The 27,389-nt window shown below is 41.3% G+C and overlaps 1 protein-coding gene across 6 annotated transcripts in view; it reads left to right on the top strand.

Annotated features, from left to right (window-relative positions):
- The window catches only part of myripb (myosin VIIA and Rab interacting protein b), a 127,958-nt gene that overhangs the window by 61,177 nt on the left and 39,392 nt on the right, over positions 1–27,389 (top strand). For 5 of the 6 annotated variants that reach the window (XM_026179407.1, XM_026179410.1, XM_026179408.1 and 2 more), the window contains one exon: positions 9,551–9,772. In XM_026179407.1, the coding sequence (XP_026035192.1) occupies positions 9,551–9,772 (222 nt within the window). Of the gene's footprint in view, positions 1–7,098; positions 7,118–9,550; positions 9,773–27,389 lie in introns of those variants that run through there. The other variant, XM_026179411.1, reaches the window with a different exon arrangement.

Here is a 27,389-nt window from a genome sequence, read left to right as displayed (position 1 = left end):
TCACTATTAATGCTATAAAAGAGGCCTTTGCAAGACATGGAGTTGCCAAAACTGTGATATCGGACAACAGGCCGCAATTTTCATCAGAACAGTTCAAACACTTTGCTAAAGAGTAGCAGTTCACACATGAAATGAGCAGCCCCAGGTCCCCAAGCCAACGGGGAGGCAGAGCGCACTGTTCGTACCATCAATGTGGTACCTGTGGAAAAAGTATTGTGACTACAACAGAGCACTGCTAGCGTACAGGGCCACCCCACTGGAACATGGGTTCTCACCGGTACAGTTGCTCATGGGGAGACCATTGCCACAAGCAGCGGCAAAGCGGGTGCCAAAGTGGCCCGACTTACAGGCTTTTTGCATTAAAGATGAGGAGGGGAGGCGTGAGCAGGCAAAACACTACAACCGCAGACATAGAGTCAGACCGCTTCTGGATCTATCGTCAGTACAGAAAGTGTGGATTACTACTGAAGGAACCACTGGAGCAGTAGTTAGACCTGCCAATACCCCCAGATCTTATGTGGTAGAGACAGACAGGGGTTTTCTGAGGAGAAATAGGAGCCACCTTAGACCAACAGGGACTGTTACCAGATCTGGTCGAGAGGTGAGACCTCCTGAAAGATTGGATGTGTAATTATCTGTAGTTATCCATGCATGCCCTATTCAAAGCTGGGTTAGGCTGTTAGAGATGCTTACAATACTGTGTTCCGTTCAAATGTAAGTGAACAAATGAGGGATGTGTATAATCTTCACGTTTGATGATGCTCCGCATTTCTGTTCTTGTGAACTGTTTGAGTCGTTACGAAGTATGTCTTTAGCTAAAAGGAGGAGGTGTAGCGGAAGACTACTGTACCCATAAGGCTGTGTAGGGGGGATCTTCCGGTAACGAAGTAAAGTTGGGAAACTTCACCCGAATGTGCTGAGTCCAGTGTCCTCCTTATACAGAATACATTTTAAAAGTAACCTTCCCAACACTGTTAGTTACTGGATGGTTCGTGTAGTGCCACTATGAGGTTAACATTTGTACTCTGATATGGACTAATGTACTGAGTTTTGGTACATTGTGAAAGGGTTTGTAACTCTGATTTTTATTCAATAACAGTTAGACTTTGGAGCTTACTCCATCTTCTGTAGCCTGAAGTTCTAGGGCTGCATGTGTTATTTATTTTTTTTCAGTGGATTATTCATTTGACACTTTAATATTTTAACTTGCACATGATAGGGATCCCTGCCATCTGCCTGCAAGCTATATGATTTCATCTCAGCTCACCAGCCTCTTCACACCTGCACATCAATCAGCAGCTTGCCAGCAACCCAACAGCTGAATGTCACAACTCCTCTACCTTGATTTGTATTACCCATGTGCCAGTCTGCTACTGCATTGCAGAGGAGAATAAGAGTTGAGATTATGGTACTCGCTGCTGTTTCTTGGAACCGGCATTGAAGTTAGATGAACTGTGTAAATCAGCTTTATCCTGCCGGGGTCCAAAGGAAAGTTTTTTTTCTCTTCATTCGAGCCAAAATTTGCTTCAGGTGTTCATGCTCAAAGTCAGAAATGTGTGTGCATGCGCAAGAATTTAGTGTGTAGATAAGTCACTTCAGGCTGAATAACATCAGGAGGGGATGTCAAGCTGAGATCCTGACTCAAGCCTGAGTCCATACAGGCAGCCAGTCGCACTTTCATTAGTTGAAAGGACATCACATTGATTACATTCATTTCCTGAAGACTGACCTAAACCATCAGTTCTTAAACCTTGCCCTCATTTTCACCTTCCGCTAAATTTAATCAATTGTTCAGTCGAACACTCTATGATTTGCAGTGAGAAGCGTTTCTTTTTGACCACAGAAGGGACACAGGTCCCACTGTGTGAGTTTTGTAAACATCCAAACACAAGTCAAAGTACTTCTTCACATTTTGTATTTTCCACTTTGAAGTGAAGGCAGCTTAAGTGCTCAGAAAAGTCTCGAGTTCAGTTATCAAAGCGTTTAGCTGCTGTACACTTGAAAATACTCTGATCAATAAATACAGACACACACGCACACACACAGTTTCGCTACACTAATACTATCCTGTCACCCCAGTCTTTGCTCACATCCCTCTGCTCCCAGGTTGTGTGAGTCACTGGGATTCTGGTGAAGTGCAGATACTGGTTTTGCAGGTTTCTGCTGCAGCAGGCAGATCAAACATTTGATAAAAGTCTCTGTGGTATATTTTACGCTCATTTTCTCTGCGGCGCTTTGCTCAGCAATACCAACATGAACTTAACAGTATCACTACATGTGACCCCCACCTTCCTATGACATGCTACCGCCACATTTTTCCCTATTGTATTAAAGTTGTGCCATTTATCCAAAATCACACTGCGCATGCCAGTTTGTTTTTTTTTACCGTGTGTTATATCAAATATTTATGTACTCTTATGTGCTTGTATTTTGTTTTTAGCTGAGTGCGCATCTCTATAGTGATGAATTAACTTTAAAAACACCCTGCATGGTCTTTAAGCAGGCTTCGATTTATGCCATTTCAGATTTCACTAGTCCCTCCATATTTGCTCAGAAATGAAATCCCATTCCTTATTCAGAGATGGTGAGTCTCTCTGGCCTTCGTATAGAAATGCAGCAACCTGAAGTTTAGAATGAAGAGGGATTTTTAAGTTCTTAGTAATATGTTTTACTGTCATGATAGTTATTCTGATGCTACTTACTCATTACCTTTGGATTTAGCTAATTGTGTGCCTGTTCAGCATGCAGTCATGTGAAACAGAAGCTTTACACAGGACTCCATGCTATCTATAGAAAATCTAACTACACTGACCCATCGTTCAGCAGCAATAACTTGAATTTATACTTTTCTCTATGAATTCATTAATCTCTCACATCGTTGGAGAGGAATTTTGTTGCTTCGGTGTTGAGGTCAGGACTTTGGACTGGACCATTGCAATGCATTGATTCTTTTTCTTTTTTTTTTTTCAGCCATTCTGTTGTAGATTTGCTGCTGTGCTTGAGATCCTTGTCTTGCTGCATGACCCAGTTTTGGCTAAGCTTTTAAAGAGGTGGTCACACTTGATCATAATCCAGGTCATTTGATTAGCAGGACTTTGCTGCTACTTACCCTCTTAATTCCTATAGAAGCAATAAAGGTGGACTCAGTTTTTCAGAGGGCTGCATAGAGTCCTACCAAACCTGACTTTTTCACATGACTATAGTTATAACACAGTTGCTGACGCTGACAGACGTGTTTCCATATCTGTATCTAATGAAAGTGATTCGACTCGAATAGATTGATGAGATATAGATATATGATATATATCGATGGATAGATAGATATTTGCGTAGGTTCACTCCGGGTATTCTGGCTTCCTCCCACAGCCGATCTGATATCCTCGTGTTGGTGTTGTTCCCACATCATCAGATGAACACGAGGATATCAGATTGTGCGTCCAAAGACATGCAGTTAGTGGGGATAGGTTAATTGGTAACACTAAATTGCCCATATGTCTGAATGTGAGTGCGAATTGTTGTCTGCCTCTCACCCTACAGCTGGGATAAGCTCCAGCTCCCCCCCCCACTCTGCGACCCTAAAAAGGTAAGCGGAAGAGGATGGATGGACAGTAGTGATTCTTTACAGTGATTCTTCACAGCTAATCCACCTTATTAATCACAGTGACTTTCACTTGTGTGCTAGTCATTAGCCCTTGGATTCCTGGCCAGTTTGAAAACTGGTATTTTATCTGCCCTGGACAAAACCTTCCTGGATGTCCACTCAGCCTTGTGCTGGTTCTTGGTCTCTTTAATTGCATCCAGAGCTATTTTGGCTGCTACCTGCTGACGATGCCCCTTGGAAATCAAAGCTGGTTTCAGAGTAATTCACATTTGGGCATTTGTGATGCCAGGCTTAGGTCATCAGTGCAACTGTTTTGAGAGCTATAACTCTTGAGCTCTGCACTGAGCAAGAGAACAGCTGCGGAGAGGGCGATACATCATTTGGAAAGAAACCGCAATTGTTTTTGTTTTCCAGCCAGACTGCAAAATGCCATTATCTAGATTACAAATCTGATCATAACATGATTCAACATCACCCAGAAACTTAAGCCTAAGCCAGCCTGTTTGTCATCTGGGAGACTGTGTCATCTGACAGAAAGAGAGAGAGAGGAATGGACATTACGGAGAGGTGGAAACGGAGGGAAAATTACTATGTTAATGGATGGCTGACAGACACTAGGAGTGTGAGTGAGAAGGGGATGCAGGGCAGACTTGATGGAAAAGGAGAAAGAGATGAAAAAGACTCGAGTTAATAGATCTTCAGCACAAACAATATTTGCTGGGAGTGACAGATTTTCAGAAATAGCCTGAACATCATTAGGTCCACATATCATCCCAACTCTTCTGTATTGGATTACAAAACAAATTAGTATTCAGCGGGTGTGCTCTCTCCCCCCTCTTAAACCCATGGCACCGTCAACATGTGCACTGCAGCGACTTATTTGCATAATCAATCGTTTTTAATTTAACAGTTTGGCATCCTTAAACTTTCAGCACCTGTAGAACTTTGCAGAGCTGCTACAGTTAATCATGTTGACATTAAGGAAGGCTTCAGTAATTAATTATATTATACGCATTTCAAATGCAGCGAGGAAACCCAGAGATGGTGTGAATACAGTGCTAGTGGTTAACCTGCTCTACCTGGCAGTCTTAACACCGAGAAGACCAAGGAGCTCATCGTGGACTACAGGAGGAATGCTGACCCACATCCACCCATCCACATTAAGGGGACGGCTGTGGAGCGTGTGAGCAGCTTCAAGTTCCTGGGAGTCCACATCTCCGAGGATCTCACCTGGACGACCAACTGCTCCAAGCTGGTCAAGAAGGCTCACCAGCGCCTCTTCTTCTTGAGGACTCTGAGGAAGAACCACCTGTCCTCAGACATCCTGGTGAACTTCTATCGCTGCACCATCGAGAGCATCCTGACCAACTGTATAACAGTCTGGTACGGGAACTGCTCTGCCTCGGACCGGAAGGCGTTGCAGAGGGTCGTGAAAACTGCCCAGCGCATCGCCGGAGCACCACTTCCTGCCATAAAAGACATCTACAGGAAGCGGTGTCTGAAAAGGGCTGGGAAAATCATCAGAGACCCCAGTCACCCATCACATGGACTCTTCACCCTCCTGCCCTCTGGGAGGCGCTACAGGAGCCTCCGGACTAAGACCACCAGGTACCGGAACAGCTTCTTCCCCACAGCTGTCAGACTCCTGAACTCTGCCTCCTGACATCTGACCCACGTTAACTCATGGACTGAACATACACACACACACACACAATGGACAACTGTACCCTCAAACACACAATAATAACATGGAGTGAACCACCACTCACAACCACTAGCACTTTATATAGCCTCTGTAGAAACTATCCACACCCTCACTTACCTTAACTGCACTACTGTATAGCCCTGTGTAAACAATCATTCTGTACATACGATAATTTTTAACCCTACAACTGTTTACAACTTGCATAGTTCCCATTTCTGTATAGCTGTATATCTCAGATTTCTGTAAAGTTATTTATTTCATATTCTGTATAGTTTTTCATATTTATATCCTGTCCATAGCCTGTACATAGCTTGTACTCACTACAGCCTGTACATACTTATAGTTATAGAATATTCACAACATACTTCATACCGTGTACATTATAACATAATAGACCCATTTCTGTAATATACTTACATATCTATATTATTGCTAATATATATTGTAATATATCTATATCACTAAGCACTTCTGGATGGATGCAAACTGCATTTCGTTGCCCTGTACCTGTGCATGTGCAATGACAATAAAGTTGAATTCTATTCTATTCTATTCTAAAATAAACTGAGCCGAGATGAAGTAAAATTGATAAATGTGACGGTTAATCAACAGTTTGGCTCTGTAACTATATAAATATTGTTTTTAAATTCATTTAATGGTTACTGTCATTTCCCAAACATTCTCAGCCCATTCTGTTATAGTAGTGCAATACACATATTGATTGACAAAATACGATTAATTTTAATGAGTGACTGACCTTATTTAATAAATAAAAATGTAGTATTTTATCCTCCTTTAAAGATAAAAGAGTGAATTTTAAACAGTTCACCCTCATTATTGAATTATTTATGGAGCTTTTTGTAAGCACAACACTCTTATTAAACCAAAGATCTCTGTGTGAATCAATTAAAGATCAACAAGAATGTCTCAGACTGCGATATAGGAGATAAATCTCTTTGCATAGCGCAAGAGAAGATGTATAAAAGCAATGTACTCTGAGTTGGGTTAAAAGAAAATGTCAGTGTTACCACAAAGTCCAGTTATTAACTATTTCGCACATTTGTGTGTTGTTTTTTTTAAAGGGAGCAACTGGAAGAAGACAACGACATTGGACCAAAAAGATGAAGCAGAAATTTAAACAAAATATTTGTGTTGTAGCTTAGTAAACTTAGTACAGTAGGAAAAACAGTGATTCAAAACAAGCAAAATTACTGTGCAATGAACCTGCGACCTTGTTGCCTTTGAAATGGTTCCTTTGAAGACTGGGATCAGGTCTCCGTTCAGTCGTAGTCAGTAGTCAGCTTCCACGCGACGTTGGTGCATTGAAACACTGTTAAGATGAGGTCAGTTTGCTATGAGTTTGACTGAATGGGGTCCAGTTGACCATTATATGCAATCTGTTTGTGATAATATGGCAATTAATTATGATAAACCTGTGAAAATTGCAAATTTGTTATCATCGTCCTTCACATTAACTCCATACATTCAGAGTTCAGTCAGAAACCCAAAGATCTGAAACAGAAATCCTTTATATAGGATAATCTTTTATATAGGCATATATACCGAATAACAAATACTAATAAACCAGTCTGCAGCCAGAGTGTCCTATTTGAAAGAGACTCGTTTCAGACAAGTTGCTCTCAGTGCTGCAGACTGACTAAGACTGACTGCAACATGTTGTGTCATGTGTTTATATAGTAGATGGCGGTTATTTGCAAACTTTCGCCAGTCTGTCTGAGAGTGATCCTCTGAGGTGGACCATGACTGTTTGGAGACGGGTTGCCAACCACCCTGTGATCAAAAATGAGCTGGTAATTAAATGCAAGCACAAGGCAATGGCAGATGTTCCTCTTTTCTTTCACAAGGAGCTTGCAGTTCTATTTTTTTACTCTAGCATGCCTGAGCTATCAACCGTTAGCAGGAATTTTGGAGCATTCTTTAAAATGTAATGCTATAATATTTCCAGCACATTATTATTATATTATAAGCTGTATGCCAAACACCTGTTAAAAATCAGTAACTCAAAACACTGCTTTGTGAATAGAGAGCGCCTTGTGTTATTTCTCACTGAGACCAATTGTGCCTTGCTAATACCTGGATGACCCACATGTATCTACACCGATTACTCTGCACTGAGCACAGGTTTTCATGTCTCATTAACAGGGAAATGAGGTAATGTGAAGCGATAGCAGGCATGATGAGCACTCTTTGTCTTTGGATATGTGTACATTTGCCCGATCATTTAATTAAATGGCTATAGCTAGCTGCAGTCTAACTGGGCTGCTCATTAAACCCATAACACGAAAGCAGAAAGGCAAAATGGATCCTGATCATAATCAGGATTGAGGGAAATGATTTCCAGGCAATTGCCTCTTTAGCTTATTGAGATATTAATGTTCTCAGCATATATTTCCCTTGCTTTTCTTTGCGCACATAAATGTGTTTTGAATATTTTCATTTATCATTTAATTTGAGTGCAACCAATATTTGCCAGCTGCAAAACTATGAAAGCCTTCTTTTGAATACGTTTTTTGTATATAATTGTTTACGTCCGTGTCCATATGCAATGCCCACGCTCGTCACCCCAAACCTACCTCTTTCTCACATGGTGCTGTATATGAAATGGTTGGTTCGTCTTGTTATTATGCTACGTCTAATGATGCATAGGAAAAGCAATCAGCGAGGCGGCAGAGGAGATCTGCTCGAGGAGCAGCGTTAATAACTTAGGGAAGCAGGAGAGTGCAGGGTCCCCGCTGGTTCGACACAACATGTACACAAAATACACACAGGAAATTTGCAATATGCTGCATTCACCACACTTTTTGCTCCCTACTTAATTTTTCATGTATGACTTAGTGGTTTGGTTAGGATTGACTCTGTGGTGTAAAGAATACTTCTAACGCCTGTGGTATGCACATATAAGCCCCATCTGCCATGCACATGTGTGCATCTGTGAGATCAGCGTAAGCTCAGTAGGCCGTGACCTGGTTGAGGGTAGGGTAGAGGCTTTAAATAATTTACCCGCTGCCCATTCAAGCTGAACTCACTTTCACACCTCGCCAGCAGCAACATCTCGATCTCTGCATCTCAGCTGCCGCTCGTGCCTAATGACAAGTGATGGCTGATGATGTAAACATGGATAAATGTGTTCTTACTCGAGCTCTCCTTCTCACTGAGGGTCATTTTAAATATAGCTGACACAAGTGCAACATCGAATGATGATGATGATGATGATGAGGATGTGTTTATGATACAAATGCGAACCATTACATAATTTATTGTAGCCTCTGCTGATTTTGCATTTTGCCCAGTAAGCACAAATCCTGCAGAGGTAAACCCATGTGCATAGTTAATGTGAACACTTGAGGCTTCGGATAGGAAAGATGCTTTGCTGGTTAAAACACTGATTAACAGTCCGTATTATACTGTCTCTCTCATAAGCTTAATACCCAGCTACAGGTGAAGGATATAAATTTAGTCTCACTTAATTTTTGGAAGCTGTAGGATTGTCAGAGTCAGCTGAGACTGTGGATTATTGTTTGTTTTTTTCAGTTGGTTTTGTTCAACTTTTTAGCCTAATTCCTAATTGCTGATCAGTGGAAACAGTTCTCTGATGTGATCAGCGAGTCTTTGTTCATCACTTATGTGATTTTAAACCTTAGTTTGAGTAACTCATCAGAGGCTTTCTATTTATGCTCCTTTTTTCCCAGTCAGGCTGATTTGTGTGTATTGACCTTCAACTTAACTGCGATTTAAGCCAGTTTATTGTAATTATTCCAAACCTCATAATATCTTGATTAACAAACTACAATTCAGTTTCATCTGATGCTTTGGATGCGCATGACATGCTGTCCTCAGCGGAGTTCCGACTGAAGTGCAAAAAAAAAAGGCATGACAGGTCCTCGCAAATTGAAATGTCAGCCATCACGTTAATTCCACAAAATCGGCGTAAGGGAAAGAGAAGGCGTTTGAGGCAGAAACATGGAGCAGCAGAGTGTTTTCACCAAACCCTTGACCCCTTCTGCCCTTCCCTTGTTCACCCCCCACCGCCCAATTTTTCATTTGCCACAGTTTTTTCATTCACTCTGCATCGCGGCGTCCTCCGCCGTTTTCACGTCCTACCTCTCAACCAGGCGCTCACATCCCCCCTCTCTCTCTCTCTCTCCCTCCCTCCCCTCATCCTATCTCTCTCTCTCTCTTTCTCTCTCTTTCGCTTTCTCTCCCTCTCGCTCTCCCGGTTTCAGCGAGATGAAGCAGGAGCTGGCGGAGGAAGGCAGCAGATGCTCCATCCTCTCCAAGCAGCACCGCTTCAACGAGCACTGCTGCATCCGCTGCTGCGCGCCCTTCACCTTCCTGCTCAACCCCAAGCGCCAGTGCCCGGACTGCCAGTACAACGTCTGCAAGACCTGCTGCACCTACAGCAAGAGGGACAAAGCGTGGCTCTGCTCAGCGTGCCAGAAGGGCAGGTTAGTGTTTCCACGCAGACACGTTCACATACACACCCTGGGCAGAGGCAGAGGAGATTAGGTCAGTGGAATGAATGAGGGTGAGAGATATGAGAGAAGCTATGAATTGGCTGGCTGGAGGAGACTGAAGGAAGAGGAAAATTGATGGGGGGGTAAACGGGAGGGAATTTATGAAAGAAGAAAAGAAAATTAAGTGAGGAAGAGGGCTGTAGGAATACTGACTCTGAAGGAGACAGATGGGGAAAAGTGAATGAACGAGAGGGAAAGGTGGACTTTGATGGTGACAGTGCCTTAAGGATGGGTGTGTTTTGAGTCTTTTTCTGATTTTTGTTTTGCTGCTTTTTTAAACATCATACTGTCCAATCCTTTCTTACTGAAACATCCCTGTTTCCATTTGCATTTTTCTGCATGTTTAATATGGTGATGAAGGGGAAAAGTGCAGGGCAGTTAATGAAAAGGTGGAGAAAAGTTATAAAATAAATGTTACGATTGTTGATATGAACTGTTGGTAATAGAGATACAACAAGGCAGTGGTGATGAAAATTGGCACGTGTCCATTTTTCTCCAGCAGATTTCACATTTACATAAAAAGACCCAATTTCTACAGTAAAATAAATGATTTCTTTCTGCTTTTCTCCCAAACAAAAAAGTCAGGGTTTTAAAGGAATCAATGCATGTTTGTGATTTGAAGGACAAAAAAACCAAAACAATCAGGAGCGTGTGATGCAGGGGAACGTGCCGGAGCCAATTGCATTTGCAAATGACTGCTGTGTGTGCATATGTATGTGTCTGTGTCTGTTTTGGGCTGTTTATGCATGCAGTTTTGTCCAAAGCCTTGGGAGTTATTCGTGTGTCCCGACTTGCCATTAGATGAATATTAAACTCTCTGTGTCTGAGCAGGTTGTTGAAAATACAACGCCAAAGTGTGAGTCCATTTGTGGTGGATTCAGTGGGGTTTGGGATATGATATATATGTGTGTGTTTAGGCTCTAAGTATCAGCTTGTAAAAGCTTCTTTTGTATGAGGTGATGTCTTCAAAGGTGTAATTTTTTTGTTGTAATATTAGCAACACTCCAGAAAAAACAGCAGGCATGTGTATATGTGCTGCATTTAGCATTTTCTGAGTGTGTGTGTGTGTGTGTGTGTGTGTGTGTGTGTGTGTGTGTGTGTGTGTGTGTGTGTGTGTGTGTGTGTGTGTGTGTGTTTAGGGTTAGGGTAATAGGAGTGGACAGGATTTAAAAGCGCAACAAAGCCGCCGAAAAAAAAAATTACGCCGCCCCTCGCCTTATTTCATCCCCTCAGTCGCCTAGCTCTGTCTCTTTCTGTCTGTCATTGATTTTTGCTGCATGGTGTATTGAGTTAGATCCGCTGCCCTCGGTCCTGGTGTGTGAGACAGGAGGGAGAAGGAGGAGTGGGAGCAGGAGAGGCAGCGAAGAAGAGGAGGAGAAGGAGGGAAAGAGGTGATGGTAGTCAAAGGAGGTGACAAGATTTGCATCGATCATCTCTCCCCCTCATCATCTTCTTCTTTCTGTCTGTCTTCCTTTTGAATGCGCGTGTGTGTGTGTGTGTGTGTGTGTGTGTGTGTGTGTGTGTGTGTGTGTGTGTACCTCTGCTGGGGGCTCTGTAATGTTCTCATTACAGCTTTAGACTGAGTCACAGATGGACCTGATGTCACAGCATTGCCGTCTATCAGCTACATATAAATACAGCACTTTTCATTAGCGCATTAAACAAGCTTAAATCTGGTTTTAGCATGAATTACTCTCTCTGGGTGGAGTCATGTCGTTTGGAACAGCTTTCACTGGGAAGAGAAGGCTGGAATTTGATTTTCAGAAATAGCTATTAGTTACGATTGCAAGAAATGCACCGGTTCGATGCAACTTACCTCCTCATCAACACTATTTTCATTAGAGAAAACATCGAATGAAATACAGTGTTAGTCAAACTCACGAGTTGAAAAAACTTCATGGGTTTTGTCTCTTTTTGAACCATTTCTGGTTAAATGCAAAATCTGTTCGCAAAGGAAACAAACCGCCAAATGCTCTCACTCGCATTCACCGGCTGTCCATCAACATTCACAGTGGCGTGGCCACGCTGCCCACAAGTGTGATCCAACTACGGAAAGCAGATTTGTAATCATTGCACACATGGACGCACTCAGAGGCTAAAGTCACCCACTCACACATGGATGCCTATTAGAATGTATGCATGTATATCCAGGCAGACTTATGCTCGCATGCAAGCAGACATGAGGACGTGCATCGGTTATATGTTTGTTAATTAAGTGTGAGCAGGACTGGTTGACATAGATGTTGTAATGGGTTGCATAAATGTTTCAGGGCAACCACAGAAATGGTTGCGTGTCGATGGCAGATGGTATCTGTAGAGAAGACTCAGTGATTCGGCAGCTTTGTAATAACACCTTTCTAGCCTTGTGAAACACGCATATACTCACACACATACACATATATATATATATGTATACACACACGCACCAAACGCATCTGTCCCCTCCTGAACGGATGGGACAGGCATGACCATTTTGCAGCCTGGTTAAATTAACGGCATCCTCGGCCCATGGTCTTCAAACACACACAACCGCTCACACATAGTATAATCACACTTGCCACACACCAGTGGTTTTTATCGGAGAAGTCAAAACATTTTAGCGGGAACTGAAAAGTAATTTTTTTTTTCTCCTTTCGGCTCTACACCCAAGCACTGGTGAGAATGTTAAAGGGGCAGAGAGGGAGTAAGTAAGGTCAAGAGAGAGGAAGAAGAAGGGAGGGCAGAAGGATGAAAAAGGAATGACAGAAGAGGAAATGACCTGTCCCAGTTATTCAAGAGTGGAAATGCAAGTAAATTCTCCTTTTGCTGTGTCTCACAAATCGCTTTGTTGCTTTCTCTTTGTCTCTGCCTTTGGAAAAAATACTTGCTACTCTGCTACCCCCAGCCTTCTCTTGCTTTTAGTTTAGTATTCTCTTTTCATCCATCTTTTCCACATTTACATTAGAGCTACTGCAACTCCCTGCATTTAAACTATAGGGGCTCCTCTGTGCATCTCTATATAGAGTTGTCAGGCAGTGTATGCACAGAGGGCTGGTCTGCACAGAAATTGCAAAAAAACAAAACAAAAAAACCGAACAGACAAAATGTTTGTGCTGTTTTCGTAATCTCATCCTAAAGCATGACTTTGAGGAGATTATGGCATCTGCTACGCTGTACAGTACATGTACGCAAACACTCATGCAAACAGGCGAGGCTTACACACAAGCACATGCATGAGGAATTCACAGAGAAGCAGAAAGCCATGCTGAAACTTACATTAATTGGTTTTTTTGCCATTAATTTTAATGTTTTAATCAGATCACGCATGGATGCACATCATTTTACTGTGCAACTTATAGATTAGCAAGAACAAGCGCAAACAGATCCCTGCACATATACCTCAGAGTCCTCTTGAACAGACATTTCCATGTGCGCTGCTGCAGTTACGATGTGACGTTAGCTGTGCATCGTACATCGTAAAGAGCATGTAGTCGCTACTGGTAACATGCAACCTCACACATCCACATATATGTTACATCCACTCACTGCTACAAATAGCACTCCCTGTTCAGTCCTAGAAGCTGTTTGTGAATCCGGGAGGTCCTTCTGTTTGTTTTCATGTCTAACGAGAACCATATTGATGGTTCACACCACATCTGAATGATTCAGATTTGTGATTGACAGAGGTTGTCAGTCTCATAGCAATAGGTTCATTTAAAAGGAGATGAAGGGGTGCTGATCAGATGATTCACCCAAAGGAATGTGATGCTACTGCCTCTGGTCTCGTCGTGTGAATACTTTGTTCATGGCATAAAAATGCATTTGTATAGAAATCTAACTGCATCAGTAGCATGTTTAGATCCTTTAAAAATCGTGACATTTGACAAATTCTCTAGTCTGTTTCTGCCATTTGATTCCACCTGCCCATTCTTCCATTGTGTATTGTAGACTATTTATTGATTGCCTAAATCTCCTTGTGCTGACACGCTGCCGTGCTGTTCTCACCACAAAGCCCCATATTGAAATCATTTCAGCTTTTAAGGCAAATCAATCTTGTAACTGTTTAATTGATTTTCTTAAACAGCCCCTCTACACCGTAGCTCATTAATGCTACAGACACACTAGGGGAAGCAGTAGTTGGAGAGGCAGCATGACCAAAATTACAGAAGCTGTAATCTTGTTGCCTTTGACATGGTTGTTTCAAAGACGGGGGTCTCCAACCACTTGCAGTCAGTCTTCAAAGAGACTTTTGGTCTCGATAAAACTGCAGTAAGATGGAACGGTCTCCTTTCAGTTTGTGTTGCAATCTGGTCAAGTTGGCAATGACATGCAATCGGTTTGTAATAATAGTGTAATTAACTGTTCCAGACTGGTGAAAATCGCGAATCTGTCACCTTCAGCATACACAGAAATTCACATAGATTAACTCATAACTGCATAGATTTGAAATTGAAATTCCTCCACAAATAGTGATACAGCTGCTGCAGGATGGCAATTTAATTGCAAACTGATGCTCAACCTTATAGGAAAGTAATCAGAAAACAACCAATTGGCAACCAGCTGTTTCGAGTCCCTTGCAGGAAAGAGACATCACAAAAAATTTATTCTCACTCACGTAGACTGGTTCAGATTGATTGCAACGTGTTGGGCATCTGTGGTCGCAAATTTTGAAGCCATCTTGATAACCTTCTCCCACCCACGATGTGGAGATCCAACCTCTTTAGATCCAATTAAAATCAAGACACTCAAAAAGATGCTCTGTAAAAGAGTAGAATTCTTGGAACAGAGTTTAATACACTGAATCATACGAACAGCAGGAAAAATACATACAGACATTTAGCAAGAAAATTACATAGCAGAAAGCAAGCAAAGCGAAACCCCGGGTGTACAGCCTTAAGCACAGACAGCAGAGCAACACAGAGACGGACAGAGAGTAACAGCAGAGGGGAAAAAGTGCTGGGGGTGTCCTCTGGTCCTCTAATATACTGGGACCAGTATCCCCGCCCCCTGCTGCTGAGTAACTTTCCCACGCGCCCAAACACAGCTGCAGAGGTCAGGTACAGGCCAGGGTACGGGCAGGGCTCTAGCTGAGTGCCCTGGCCAAAGGGACACCCTTAGGTTAACCCTTTGCTTTGCCTTCTGACAATAGGTCACAACATGGTCAAAGGTCACACATTAATCCTAATTATCAATATATAATCTTATAACTACATAGGTTCTTAAAACACTTCAGTGTAGTTCAAAGTGTGTGTGTGTGTGTGTGTGTGTGTGTGTGTGTGTGTGTGTGTGTGTGTGTGTGTGTGTGTGTGTGTGTGTGTGTGTGTGTGTGTGTGTGTGTGTGTGTGTGTGATTATATCGTATGATATTTTATCGTTGAGTGTGTGTTAGGGAAGGTTAGTTAGCTGGAGAGCGAGTTAGGCAGGAGAACTCTCAGCAGCATTAACTGCCCTGTTACTGCACCACCTTAATAAACCATGGTGAAGCAAAATGTCTTGTGCTTAAGACTCTACATGAAAGTTAAAATATATATGTTCAGTGCACATAGATATATAGTGTATATAGTTACATAGTTATACATATCACACAAAAATCCACCACACATCTGTTTGCATTTATAAATTAGACAGCAATTATTTAGAAACCTTCGCCAATCTGAGAGTGACTGCAGTCGGTCTGAGCTGAAACAGTTGTTTCAAGATAGGTGCAAGCACTTTGTGATCACAAGTGGTTGCTCAAAGGTAGCTTCTGGGCAACTAGTTGGCCACCACAACCACTTGCAATGGAAAAATTCAGTCAAGTTACCAGGCAGCCACCGGTTTTTCAGGGTTACAAGAAGATTGTTGTCTTGCTTTTACTCTAGTCTGACAGAGCCAGACAAACAGGTTGTTTTGTACAGCTGTATATTTTTTTCTTTTACAGTTTTATTAGAGTGCATGAATTCAAATATGCAGCTTTTATGTTGACTGTGCAGTTTCTCTGACTTTTCACCTGCCTGTCTCCAAACCCATTAATCTTCCCCCTTATCAACACCTCCACACAAATACAAAATGTAAGCATGAGATTTAATTTTCTTTCTTTTTTTTACTGCATTCACATTTTTTGCTCATGAATATTTATGTTAGCGTCTCCAAATCATCCCAAAACAATAGCGTGTGTGTTTACTAAGACACCGGTGCTAAAATTCAGTGAACTCTCACGCTGCTGCCAGACAAGCACCTGCGGCTAGCAGAGGAAGCAAGTCACAGTGTGATCTTTTTCTGTCCTCCTTGCGGGGGTATTTTTATCAGTGTGGGTGAGCAAGACTATAGTCTTAGACGGGGAGGGTGTGCCCTACAGCGCCAGGCTGCAGATGAAATGTGTCTCATTTTTAATAAGACATTTGCATGTCTGTCTTGCTTTGTTTCTTGCTGCTTGTTTACTCCATGTTTCTGCCAGGTTTCTAGCAGCTGGGTGCACCGTGCATTGCAGGACAGGTTCCTTGCTGTTTTCCAATAAAGAGCCTAAATAGAAAGTTGCAAGCCTCAGTGGGTGAACAATGAAAGTCCCGACCCCCTCTTTCATTCATCACAGTGCAGCACTATCAGTTTCTAGGTTGGAATGTTTATCACACAACACAGTTAACCGTAATGCAAATTAATGTGGGTGTAATCATATTTTGCACTGCTGGGAAATATAATTCCATGTAAACTTGCTCAGGTTTATTAAAATCAGCATCCAAAATTGACACTAAACTGGGACTCTGAACATTCCCATACTTCCGGGAAGCTTTTTTATCAGAAACAAGAGTGCAGCTGAACCAGCTCACAAACCCTGCATCTCTCTGAGCTGCAGGCACAGGAGAGAGAGCCACTAATCACCCTCTCTGCTTCCTTCTCCTCCTCCTCCTCTCTCCCTCCTTCACAGCCTTGTCTCGTGTCCAGCGCAGCTGACACAGTAGCCACCAGTCGATCATAACTCCTGCCTGTAATTTGCATTTCATAGAGTCACCCGGGACAGTAGGCACGCGCACGGCCTCTCACAAGATGCACACACAAACGCACTTACGGCACCCAGTGTACATCCACATTAATATGTTTTAGTTTTAGCATGCACACTAATCTAAAACTGGGACTTTTAAGAATCTCTGCTGACCCAGTTGTGGTTTGAAAACACCGGGATTGTGCTTGAGCCTGGATGTGCCGAAACTTTTAGATGGGTGATGTCAGTCGCCCATATGAAACTGGAACAGTAGTAGTAGCAGACTCTCATGCCTTTTCCTATTTCTTCATCCTTTTGTGGATACTTGTTTCTCATTTGTTGTGACTTTGTCTGCCAATGGGAAATGCTCCAATGTGAGTGTGTTTGCTTTGCAGCAACAATTCAGTAACTGTTTACTTAATCCTTACAGATTAAGCTAAAACCTTTGGGTCTCGCTTCTCTAGATATCGACTAATAAAGTTTAAACGTTTATTAAAACCGAATAATTTCTCCTTCTCGTTGTCTGAGTTTTCTTTTTATCTTCCCTAACTTTCAGTCTAGACGGTTTGATCGCCTCTCTTTTTCTTTTTTTCAAGCGATCCGAGTGTTCTCGCAGGAAAATTGAATGTCGAGTTTTATCGCAGACTCCGTGAAGAACAACCATTCAGCAGGCCATCTTGCCCAAAAGTAGCCGAATTGCCCCAGTAAGTCAATTTTATGCAAGCTACAGGTCCATCTCCTGAGTCTAGGATCATACCCACTCTACCTAAATGATATAGCTGTATTTACAGTTAATATAAGTGGGAATTATAAATGTGCTGTAAACTGATATAGTTTTCATTAAAGCAGAGTTTTGCAAGGAAAATGGTTTAGCTTAGATGTAGCCTTAGGTTCAAAGAAACTCCTTGCCTTTTCATTTCAGTTCCACTTAAGTTTTATTCAGGTATATTTCTCACGTTAATTGAAGTGTACTTGCTTGAATTTTACTAATGCAATTTGTGTGTGTTACTCTCAAACTAATTACTATAGAGTTTGGTAAGCCTTGAAGCACTCTCTGTGTGTCTGTCCAGTAAGGATTTATGTGTGTGTGTGTGTTCATGTGAGTGTGAATGCTTGTATTGCAGTGCTTCTTATCGTGTGGCTCCTTGTGTAGCATAAAAGCCTTTTCTCTGTAGGGGATGAGGTCTTGTTGAAAGCAATAAATCACTATTATTCAGGTAAACATGTGATCGCACACATGCACAAAAAGAACCTTGGACATTCCCTCTTGCGGGTGTGCTAATTCCTGTCAGTTGTGCTATTACCAGTGTGTTATTTTGCAGCTATGGCTCTGAGTTATTAATGTCTCTCTGATGTCACTAGTCAGGCTCCACATCCCAGGCCTCCTCCGTATGTGTGTGTGTGTGTGTGTGTGTGTGTGTGTGTGTGTGTGTGTAGGTGGGTGAGACTGAATCAGTTACACCTCTGAACTGAGCACCTCTCCAGGTCCAGTTGTGGAGCGAGCTACACTGAAGCAGCACAATCCGCAGTGCCTGTGATCTGATGTGTACCAGCAGGTAAAATCCTGTAATTTCTCGACCGGGGAAACTGGCTGCCATGTTGTAACGCTCCATGTGAAGCCAGTGATTTACAGCTTTCAGTGCTCACACAGCAAGCCTGCAGAACCGAGGTGATTGGAAATAAATAAATAAAGCAGTTTGTGCAGTAAGTTGGCTAGTGGTTTATAACACAAGCTATAAAACTCATCTTTTCATTGTGGGTTAGTGGAAATGGAGACAGAAAAGTACCTACTAATGCTGCTTTATAGTCGAGTCTATCTTTTGTGTGTTCGATTGGAAACCTTTATTGGAAATTTTTTCCACTCAACCTCTACATTTGAGTAAATCTTTAGTCCTGACAGTGTCTGGTTGGGGTGCGGTACGATACTGCACAAAAGTCTTGATTTCTTTACATTTTGTTAGGAAAATGGCAAATGGGTCCATTAATTAAAACGTGTGCAAAAATGCGTGGAAATACCGTGTATACGGCAGAAGCAGAGTTTCTACAATTCTAATGAAATAATTGCTATGATCACCTTTAGTCTTCAGTGTAACTTGAACTCTCTTATGTCTCATTTCTTTAACACTCAAAGCTGTTCTTTAGATGTTGGCTCCCTTTTGTTCCATCATGGACCCCCAACTCCATAGCAGCTTAGCATCTAGACCCTCCTCTTACATTAGCTGCAAAATTATTATAGCTAATATTCCCTTCCACTAAAAAAAAGAAAATGAGTCATTTTTAGTTTATTATTGATTTGGTAAATCAAGCAAACTGTATCCTCCAGTATGGTTTAAACAGACTTCACATATTTGTGGCTATTAGTGCAGTGCTGCTGGAGAATCTGTGTGTTTTACTCGTGTCATTTGAGGTCAGCACTTTTAATCCATCTACTAACATTTACAAAGTAAAGACCTTGTAGCTCAGTAACTACTGCACATTGTCTTACTCAAATAGAAATTTTAATATGCACATTCTCCCTTTGAGCCCTCTCCTCCCTCACTGACTCACTCTGTTTCACAATGACTGCTTTTGCAGATGTGATCTATCAATAACATCTTCAGCAGGGGAGATACCCCACAGTACAGCCATTCATGTCTGATATCCTGATGGACTGGCAGGGGAAGATGTGAACTCAATGATTGGCAGATCAGTGGAATCAATCTCTGGTTTTTGGTTATGAATTAGGTTTAGTGGCTTTCACAACACACTGAGATCACAATTTATTCCTTTTCCTGTAAATCTTCAAGAATTTGGCATGAAATGAAAAATATTGCATGAATAGTAATAGTTTTTTTTCTCATCCTAACTTCACCTCTCACTTTTTCTCTTCCTCTTCTGCACCCTCATCCTTCCCTCAGGCAGATCATCCTGTCTGATCTCCTGTCACAGTGAACCCTCTGCAGTGTAACAGAAGTTATTATTGCTGCGGGATTTTCATACTCATTGCACATTCCTTGGTTTGAACCCAAGAGTCCCTTTAATGAAAGTTAGGTTTTTTTAACCCAATTTTCCAGTATTTTTATACATTCTGTCAATGTTGGGTTAGATTTCACAAGGATTTAAGAAGCATATATCCTGCAAAATGACTACTGAGAAGGATCTGCAAGGAGCAAGAACTGTAACATAAATCCTTTGACTGATTAAATAAATACACTGATCCATTAATCATGGCTTAATTGAACTAACAATTACTTTAAAAGTAAAGCTTCAGTTTCCCTCTAGAAATGACTGAACAGCACAAAATCTCTGAAATACAGTTTTGGTGCACCTGTTGACTAAAAGAGAGTTTAATTGAGTGTGAACATGGACATGAGCATGGTTATTGGTGTCAGACAGGTTGGTGAAACACACTGAACAGGACTCTAGTTTCTAGAGGGTACGTCACTGATAGATAAGCAGGGATGTCAAACTCAGAGTACATCATGCGCCATATACAGCCCACTCTAATATTAAGTGGGGCATTGTTTGTTTTTTCAGTAATATAACGTAGAAGATCGGCAGAAAAGTGATCGAACTAATTGAATCATTCTGAAAAACAAAATGTGCTTGAAATGGCACTAAGCTATAAAAAACAGGCTAATACTTTGAGTGTATGTAGGTCACTACTCCCCTGCACTACATGCTGCAGTTACATTTACTGCGACCTTTTTTTTTTTTTTTGTAAATAAAGCCAAATATTTTTGGCTGATAATAAAAGACAAGCTGACTCCGCTAAATATCTATTTACAGTCTACCAGATCTGTGATTCAAATTATATTTGACATGAGCTGACCTTGTTCCAAACACCCGAGTTTGCCAGATGTGGTTCAGCTGAGTGAGTCATGAGGTGTTTAATCAAAGTATAATATGTCATGAAAATTAGAAACAAGTCTTTGAATGACTTTAATAGACTGGCAACATGTCCAGGGTGTACCCTTCCTCTCTCACTGTGACCCCTGAGATTGGCTTCAGCTCCCAATTAGCCTGAATTAGTTAAGCACAAGAGGATGGATGGACGGACGAGTTTTGAAGTAAAGAGGAGTGTGTTCAAATAAAATTAGGAACATAAACTCTTAAAGGTTTTCATAGTTACACATAAATGCAGTAAATATTTTATGTATCAACATAAAGTATAAATACATAACTGATGGAGTAGCAGTTCACCAAAACACATAAAAGTATCAGTTAAGTTTTTAATAGCTGATCAAAGCTATTGCTATATTTTCCACTTAAGGGAAAGCACAGGTGTAGTAATGATGGCTGCATTCCACTTTGATGATGTCACGCTTTTGCGTGTGTTGGCTCATTGTGATGGTGTACTGAAAAACTTGTGTGTAAGTGAGTCATTATTAATTCACCCTGTGCTTCCTCCAAAGAGAGGAAGCGTCTGTGCAACACAGCATAAATTACCATAAACATGTAGAAGGTTTTATTTAATTAACCAGGTTCATTTTAAAACAGTGTTTCTGATTATGTGACTTTATTGCTGCTCGCGTTTTCTTTGACAAGACTTCAGAGGGCTGCCTGATATCCGTCAGTTGTCCTTGCAGCATATGCTCGGGCATGCTGAGAAATATAATGCACACATCTGACATGTGGACTTAATGCACTGGGAAATGGAGCCAGTGTAAATGAATAACAATTAGACGAATATGCTAATTTCACTACCCCACTTTCCCTGTGCTGTTGCCGTTCCGAAGGACTTCAAGTGGTGTGTATGTACACATCCTTATTGCGCTCTCTGCTGCATATCAATAGCTGTACATTGCTCCAGGCCTCCTGTCTCATTGCACCTCCTCTTCCATTTTTCAGCGCTTTAAATGAGGCTTTGTCTGTGCATCACTGCGGCGCTTAGAGCACTCCGTTCACCTTGTTTAGTCATGATTTCCCACCTGAGCGAGGAGTGCTGTTTGATCTCATTTGTTGAAAAATCACATGATGTTATCAAGTCTGTACCTCCTGCTGTTTCTGGGGCTGGTGGATTGGTGCTGGATACCTCCCTGCCTGCATTGTCAGTTTTGAAACAGCCATGTGAAGTTTTCCACCTTCTTTATTGTTAATCATTTTATCTACTAACGTCACCAAGAAAATGGAGGGATAGGATTCCCATTTAAGCATTTACCATAATTTCAGAGTCTCTGTATTAAGAAGTGCGATTCTTATGTTCTGTACCAGAGGGCATGCGTTTCACCTCCTTGTTGTATTGTCATATATTAAAATCAAGTACAAGTTCTCTGTCAGTTTTCTAAAAAACAAACTGGTTTCAGGGATTCTTTGCTCTGGATGTTCTACTGGAAGAGTTATAGATTTATACTTTCACTTTCTTTTAGTATGTTCCCAAAACACAAGCAATGCCGTATCAAATCTAAATATGGACAGATCTATTTTTTTTATTAATCTGTTGGCAAAAAAGCCACAGAACATCTTTCAGGAGATAGCTCCTCTGAACATGGAATGACCGCTGATCCATAGCAACTAATGCAATTGGAAAACAATAGGAATCCCCCTCCTTTTCTGTCTCTGTGTGCCTTTCAGGCTGTGTGTTTAGAGCAGCAGCAAAGGAACCCGGGTGATGTTGTCTGATTCGAATGGGATCAAAGCAGCTGTTCATATCGGAGCTGCCAATGTGAAAGATATCAAAGCAGCAAGCAGACACACTTGTGCAGCGATCTAGTTCACAAACACACACACGCACGTATGCAAACGCAAAGTGAGGTACTTTGTGCACATTTCTTGGCATAAGAGCTCGCAAATAAGAGTGCAATGCACAAATGTACTCTGCGCTGCTATTGAGACTTGTGGCAGCTTTTTATAACAAATAGGGGGCCATGTTGCAGAGATATGTCGCATATGTGTCGGTTTTCGTTGTCTTATTTGCAATGTGTCTTTATTGTGTGAGTCAACGTGACTATTAATTTATGTGTTATGTGCATTAAGTGCCCTGAGTATCGAGTGCTTTTACCTGCAGAGGTTTCTTTGTGGAAGCCTTGCATGTTCTTTCGTGATTACCTGACTTGTAGATTCATGCATTTTGAATGAAGGCTTTCTCCACAGTTGTGGAGCCTCTCTCTCTCGCTCTCCCCCACTTTCTGCGTCACCACTCTCTTGCTTTCTGTCACTCTCTTGTTCTGTATCCCAGCCTCTCTCTCTATCTGAGGCATGAAACCATCCTCACTCGCCCTCGGCTAGGATCATTTTTCACCCCAGCAAACGGCCGCAGGATTCACACATCCACGCTGTTTCTGTTTACTTCAGCATACACATCTTGAGGGGGGAGGTATGTGAAGAATACGTAAGTGAGTTTGAAATCCCCTAAACCTGGACCCATCTCCTGTTGACGGTATGAAAAAAGATCGCCTCTCTACCTGCAGAGGACACACACGGACCTAACAGATAAACATGAATCTCTAGTGTTTACTAGAGATGGACCGATCCGATATTACGTATCGGTATCGGTCCGATACTGACCTAAATTACTGGATCGGATATCGGAGAAAAATAAAAAATGTAATCCGATCCATTAAATATCACGAAAGCACCTCACAAAACTTGCAACACGCCGTAACTCACCTCAGAACGTTAGCACGTCGGAGCAGTATGCATCACGTGATAGAGCGGCTGTGGCATGCCGGACCTGTCGGTGGTCTGGATAGCATTTGGAGCTTCGCTAGCAACCCGGCATTTCATCTCCGACAAAGTTATCCCCGAGAGAAGTAAAGCAAGTGTGTAAGTCCATCTCTGAATGTTTGTAAAGCATTCCTGCGTTAAGCTTACCAAACGATATATGGAGCAACTGCCTCTTCTTGCTGCTACTTCAATCATGAAACTGCTTAATGATCAGCTGATCGGCTTTTCTGTCGCGAGTCCGTGTCTCTGGTTTGTTTTTGGCCCACTTTGCACCAGAAAGAGGAAACCAGCGGCTGAACAACAGCAGCACGTTTAAGCTTGATCAGCTGTTGTTAGAATTTATTTATTATTACTTTCTACTCGAGGATCTTTTTCTACGTAGCTGACGCTGGTAACTGTGCAGGGGCGGATCTAGCAAAGTTTAGCCAGGGGGGCCGATAGGGCATTAACAGGGAAAAGGGGGCACAAAGACATACTTTTCTTTCTTATTCTCATTTAAAATGTCTAGCTTTTAATAAATAATTATCCGAATCTTACACCCAAAGTTTTAATTTGATGTAAAATGAATAGAAGTCAATTACTGTATATAGTGACTATTAAGTCTAATATATATACCCTAGTAAGCTATAGTACTTTTTCCTTTGGGAAGGTACCATCTGTGCAGTCTACAGTTCTGTTGAAGAAAGATGTTGAATCTATTTAATATTTCTTGAAAAATAATTGATTTCTGTGCATTTATTTTTTCACACTGCATCAAATTAAGGTTGATTACGTCGATTAAGCATCATGAGGTGGAGCGTGAGGGGTGGTTCCCTATTTTTTATTTATTTATTTTTGTTGTTGCTGGGAGTTGGAACCCTATTAGTTAGGTTGCTTAATATTTACGCTAAGTACTCTTTAAAATACCAGAATAGTGAGGATGGTGTAGGTTTAAGTTTATTAGATTGATCAGTATTGCTGAACTATGAAATTTATTTTTTTTTGCATATAGGTATAACAGAATAGCTTTAGTGTAGTTGTTGTTTTAAACTTGAGTGTGAACTTATACAAAATGCAGCAAGATATTTAAAAAAAAAACAGTTTTGATTAAAAAACACTATATCGGATTCATATCGGTATCGGTATCAGACATAAAAAAGTGGTATCGTGCCATCTCTAGTGTTTACAAGCAGACAGACTAATGCACACTTCGGGGATACAGGACAAAGTATCATCTGGAAGAAATATATATATTTTACCACGAACACACTCAGAAATCTTGGTACAAACATAGACTGCGAAAAACTCAAAGATGGACAAAGATAAAAGGACAAGGAAGAAATATGGATAGAAGAAATGAGGTGAAGAAGAGGTTAAACACATCTTTGGGTTAGATCATGCTTGCTAATCCCTTTCCTTACCACCTCCACACACACACACCAAAACACTTCCCTACATTCTGACATTGCATTGGAGAAGATTGTTTGGGTGCATAGGTCAAGTGTAATTCATTAGTTTATCTCACCACTTACCATGTTTGCAGCCTCTTAGTGGCTCTGGTTTATACAGAGAATGCTCACTCCTCCACTGTGCCTGTCACTTGAACACAGCATACCCTACAATCAACTTTCCAGCATCAGATTTTAATTCTACACGTCCAGTTGACATTTTCATCTAGTCAGATATGTAGCTTTAAATAAAAATACCTCAAGCAGAACACATTACTTTTTCAGCTTGTTCTTTATTCAGTTTTGTGACTCATAGTTCCTCATATATAAAAAAATAAATAACCAACGGAATTTTTTTTACTACCCAGAGGCTTCAGATTCAGATTGGGCCCAACTGCACACAGTAGAGGAGAAGGGTGCATGTAGTGTGTGTAATGGTAAACACAAGCCGTAGTTATTCCCTGCCCTAAACAAGGGATTTTTGTGCTTTAACCAAACCAAACAGAAACTCAAAGTAAAAAGGCAAAATCACTAAAACATATGTACTACCTACCTCAATCTCTGGGGTTAAAGTTCAGCAAATGACTCACGCCATCACCTACTTCACCTCTGTTGAATAAAGACTTGCCACAATTGTTTCAGCAAACACCCATATGTGTTATATATACCACCACCACCACTTAATGTTGTAAGCCTATTGAACCAGCTACAAGGAGGGGGAGAGCCCATACAAGCTAAATCTGTGTGAGTGATAACAGTCATTTTGCCTAATATTTAGCCTAATGGGCTGATAACATTTAAAGCAGGTGCATGAAAAAGAATGGCAAGAGAATCCTTTATCTTGTGAAGGCAACGTTATGAGTCACAGCTGAAGTCTGAGTGATCGGCCACATTAGCTCTTTACAACACTTCCAACACAGCAGTATGAAGCTGAATTAGATTCCATGAAAAATCTCAACAACAAATGTTGAGAGTGCAACTGCAGGTATCTATTAAATAAGAACAAAGATAAAAATAGGATGTGCAACATATTTTTAAAAGGTTTAAATAGGTTTCTTAACAAAATGTGGAATTTTCTGTAACAAACTTTGCATGATGTGTATAGTACAACATGAATTAGACACACTTAAATTTTACAATATTCATTCATTCAGACCTCAGATGTTTTATTAACACTTTCCCGAAAACATCTGAGTATCTCTTTCATAGTGATAAATATTGTCTTCGTTCCCTCACCCCCAGCCAGTCATTGTGGATGGCTGCCCCTCTATGGGCTTGATTCTGCTGGAGGTCTCTTCCTGTTAAAAGGGAGTTTTCCCTTCCCACCATAACCAAGTGCTTCCTCATAGAGGTTCATCCTATTGTAGGAGTTTTCTTCCATTACTGTGGGCCTTTACAATATAACGTACTTCAGGGCAACTGTTATTCTGACACTGTGTGTGTGGCGCTATCTAAATAAAATACAATTGAACAGGACTTGGATACTTTATTCCAAATGTCAAAAATGATTATTTTAAAATAAATTTGGGAGAACTGAGTATCCCATATTTATGAAGGGTTTTTCCTGTATTTGCAGCAGCATACACTGCAGCTGTATGTCTGTCCATACACTGACCGCCACAACCCCTTTCAATATTGACTTTGCCATCAGATGCAGAATATCACCTTGATGTCTGCACTGATCGCACCTAGAGGTCACTGATAATGATCAAAACAATTCCTACTTGGAGGCAGTGAGAGAAGGTGTCTATGCACTCGCACTTTGCACCCTCCACCTCTTCCTGGCTTCAATTACTCAGTGTGACAGCATTAGTGTGAATAATGCAGCGCTTCCCTGCCCTGGCCTGGAGTATGGTGCACGTCTGCATGTGCACACTGACATGAAAGAGGAAGGGCAAAGGTTCTTCTGAGTGATCAAAGCCAAAAACTCGCAAAAAGATGCTTAAACAGCAGTGTGTTAATGCACCAGTCATCCAAATGAGCTTAATCTTTGAACTGGTACATTTTCCTTCATATGTTGCCATATATGATTTTGCTTTTCTGATGTAGTTTTGGAAGGTTTTATCCTCATGAAGCTTACATTGGTAATTAAAAGACGAGAAAAAATATAGGCTGAAAAGATTATGATCTGACCTAATGGTGAAATAGTTTGAAGGTGAGGTTATATCCTCTCACGCTGCGGTAAAGCCCTCTTAGCTTAGTATGTGTTTGGTTAGTCATATAGGGTAGACTGTCACAGAGGCCACTGGTTGATGGATGGCACTCTGTTTCATCTACACTGCATCCATCTTTGCAGCCTGCTATCCTCTCATCCACTTCACACTAACATCATATCTCCAATATACAGTCCCTCACAAGCCTGATCACACTGAAGCTATTGGTGCATGATGATATGTCACAGTCTGACATGTACCTTTTGAATATTGTTTCCACAATTGTAAGACACTCCAAGTTGATCTATATATGTATCTGTTGAACTCAAACTCTTTCATGGCATGCATTTTTAATTTCTCTCTGTTATTTGGGCTGATTGGGATGTG

Source organism: Astatotilapia calliptera, chromosome 9 (assembly GCF_900246225.1).
Source record: "Astatotilapia calliptera chromosome 9, fAstCal1.2, whole genome shotgun sequence".
NCBI lineage: Eukaryota > Metazoa > Chordata > Actinopteri > Cichliformes > Cichlidae > Astatotilapia > Astatotilapia calliptera.
Note: the sequence above shows the minus strand (reverse complement) of the source record. Positions and strands in the feature narration are given on the sequence as shown.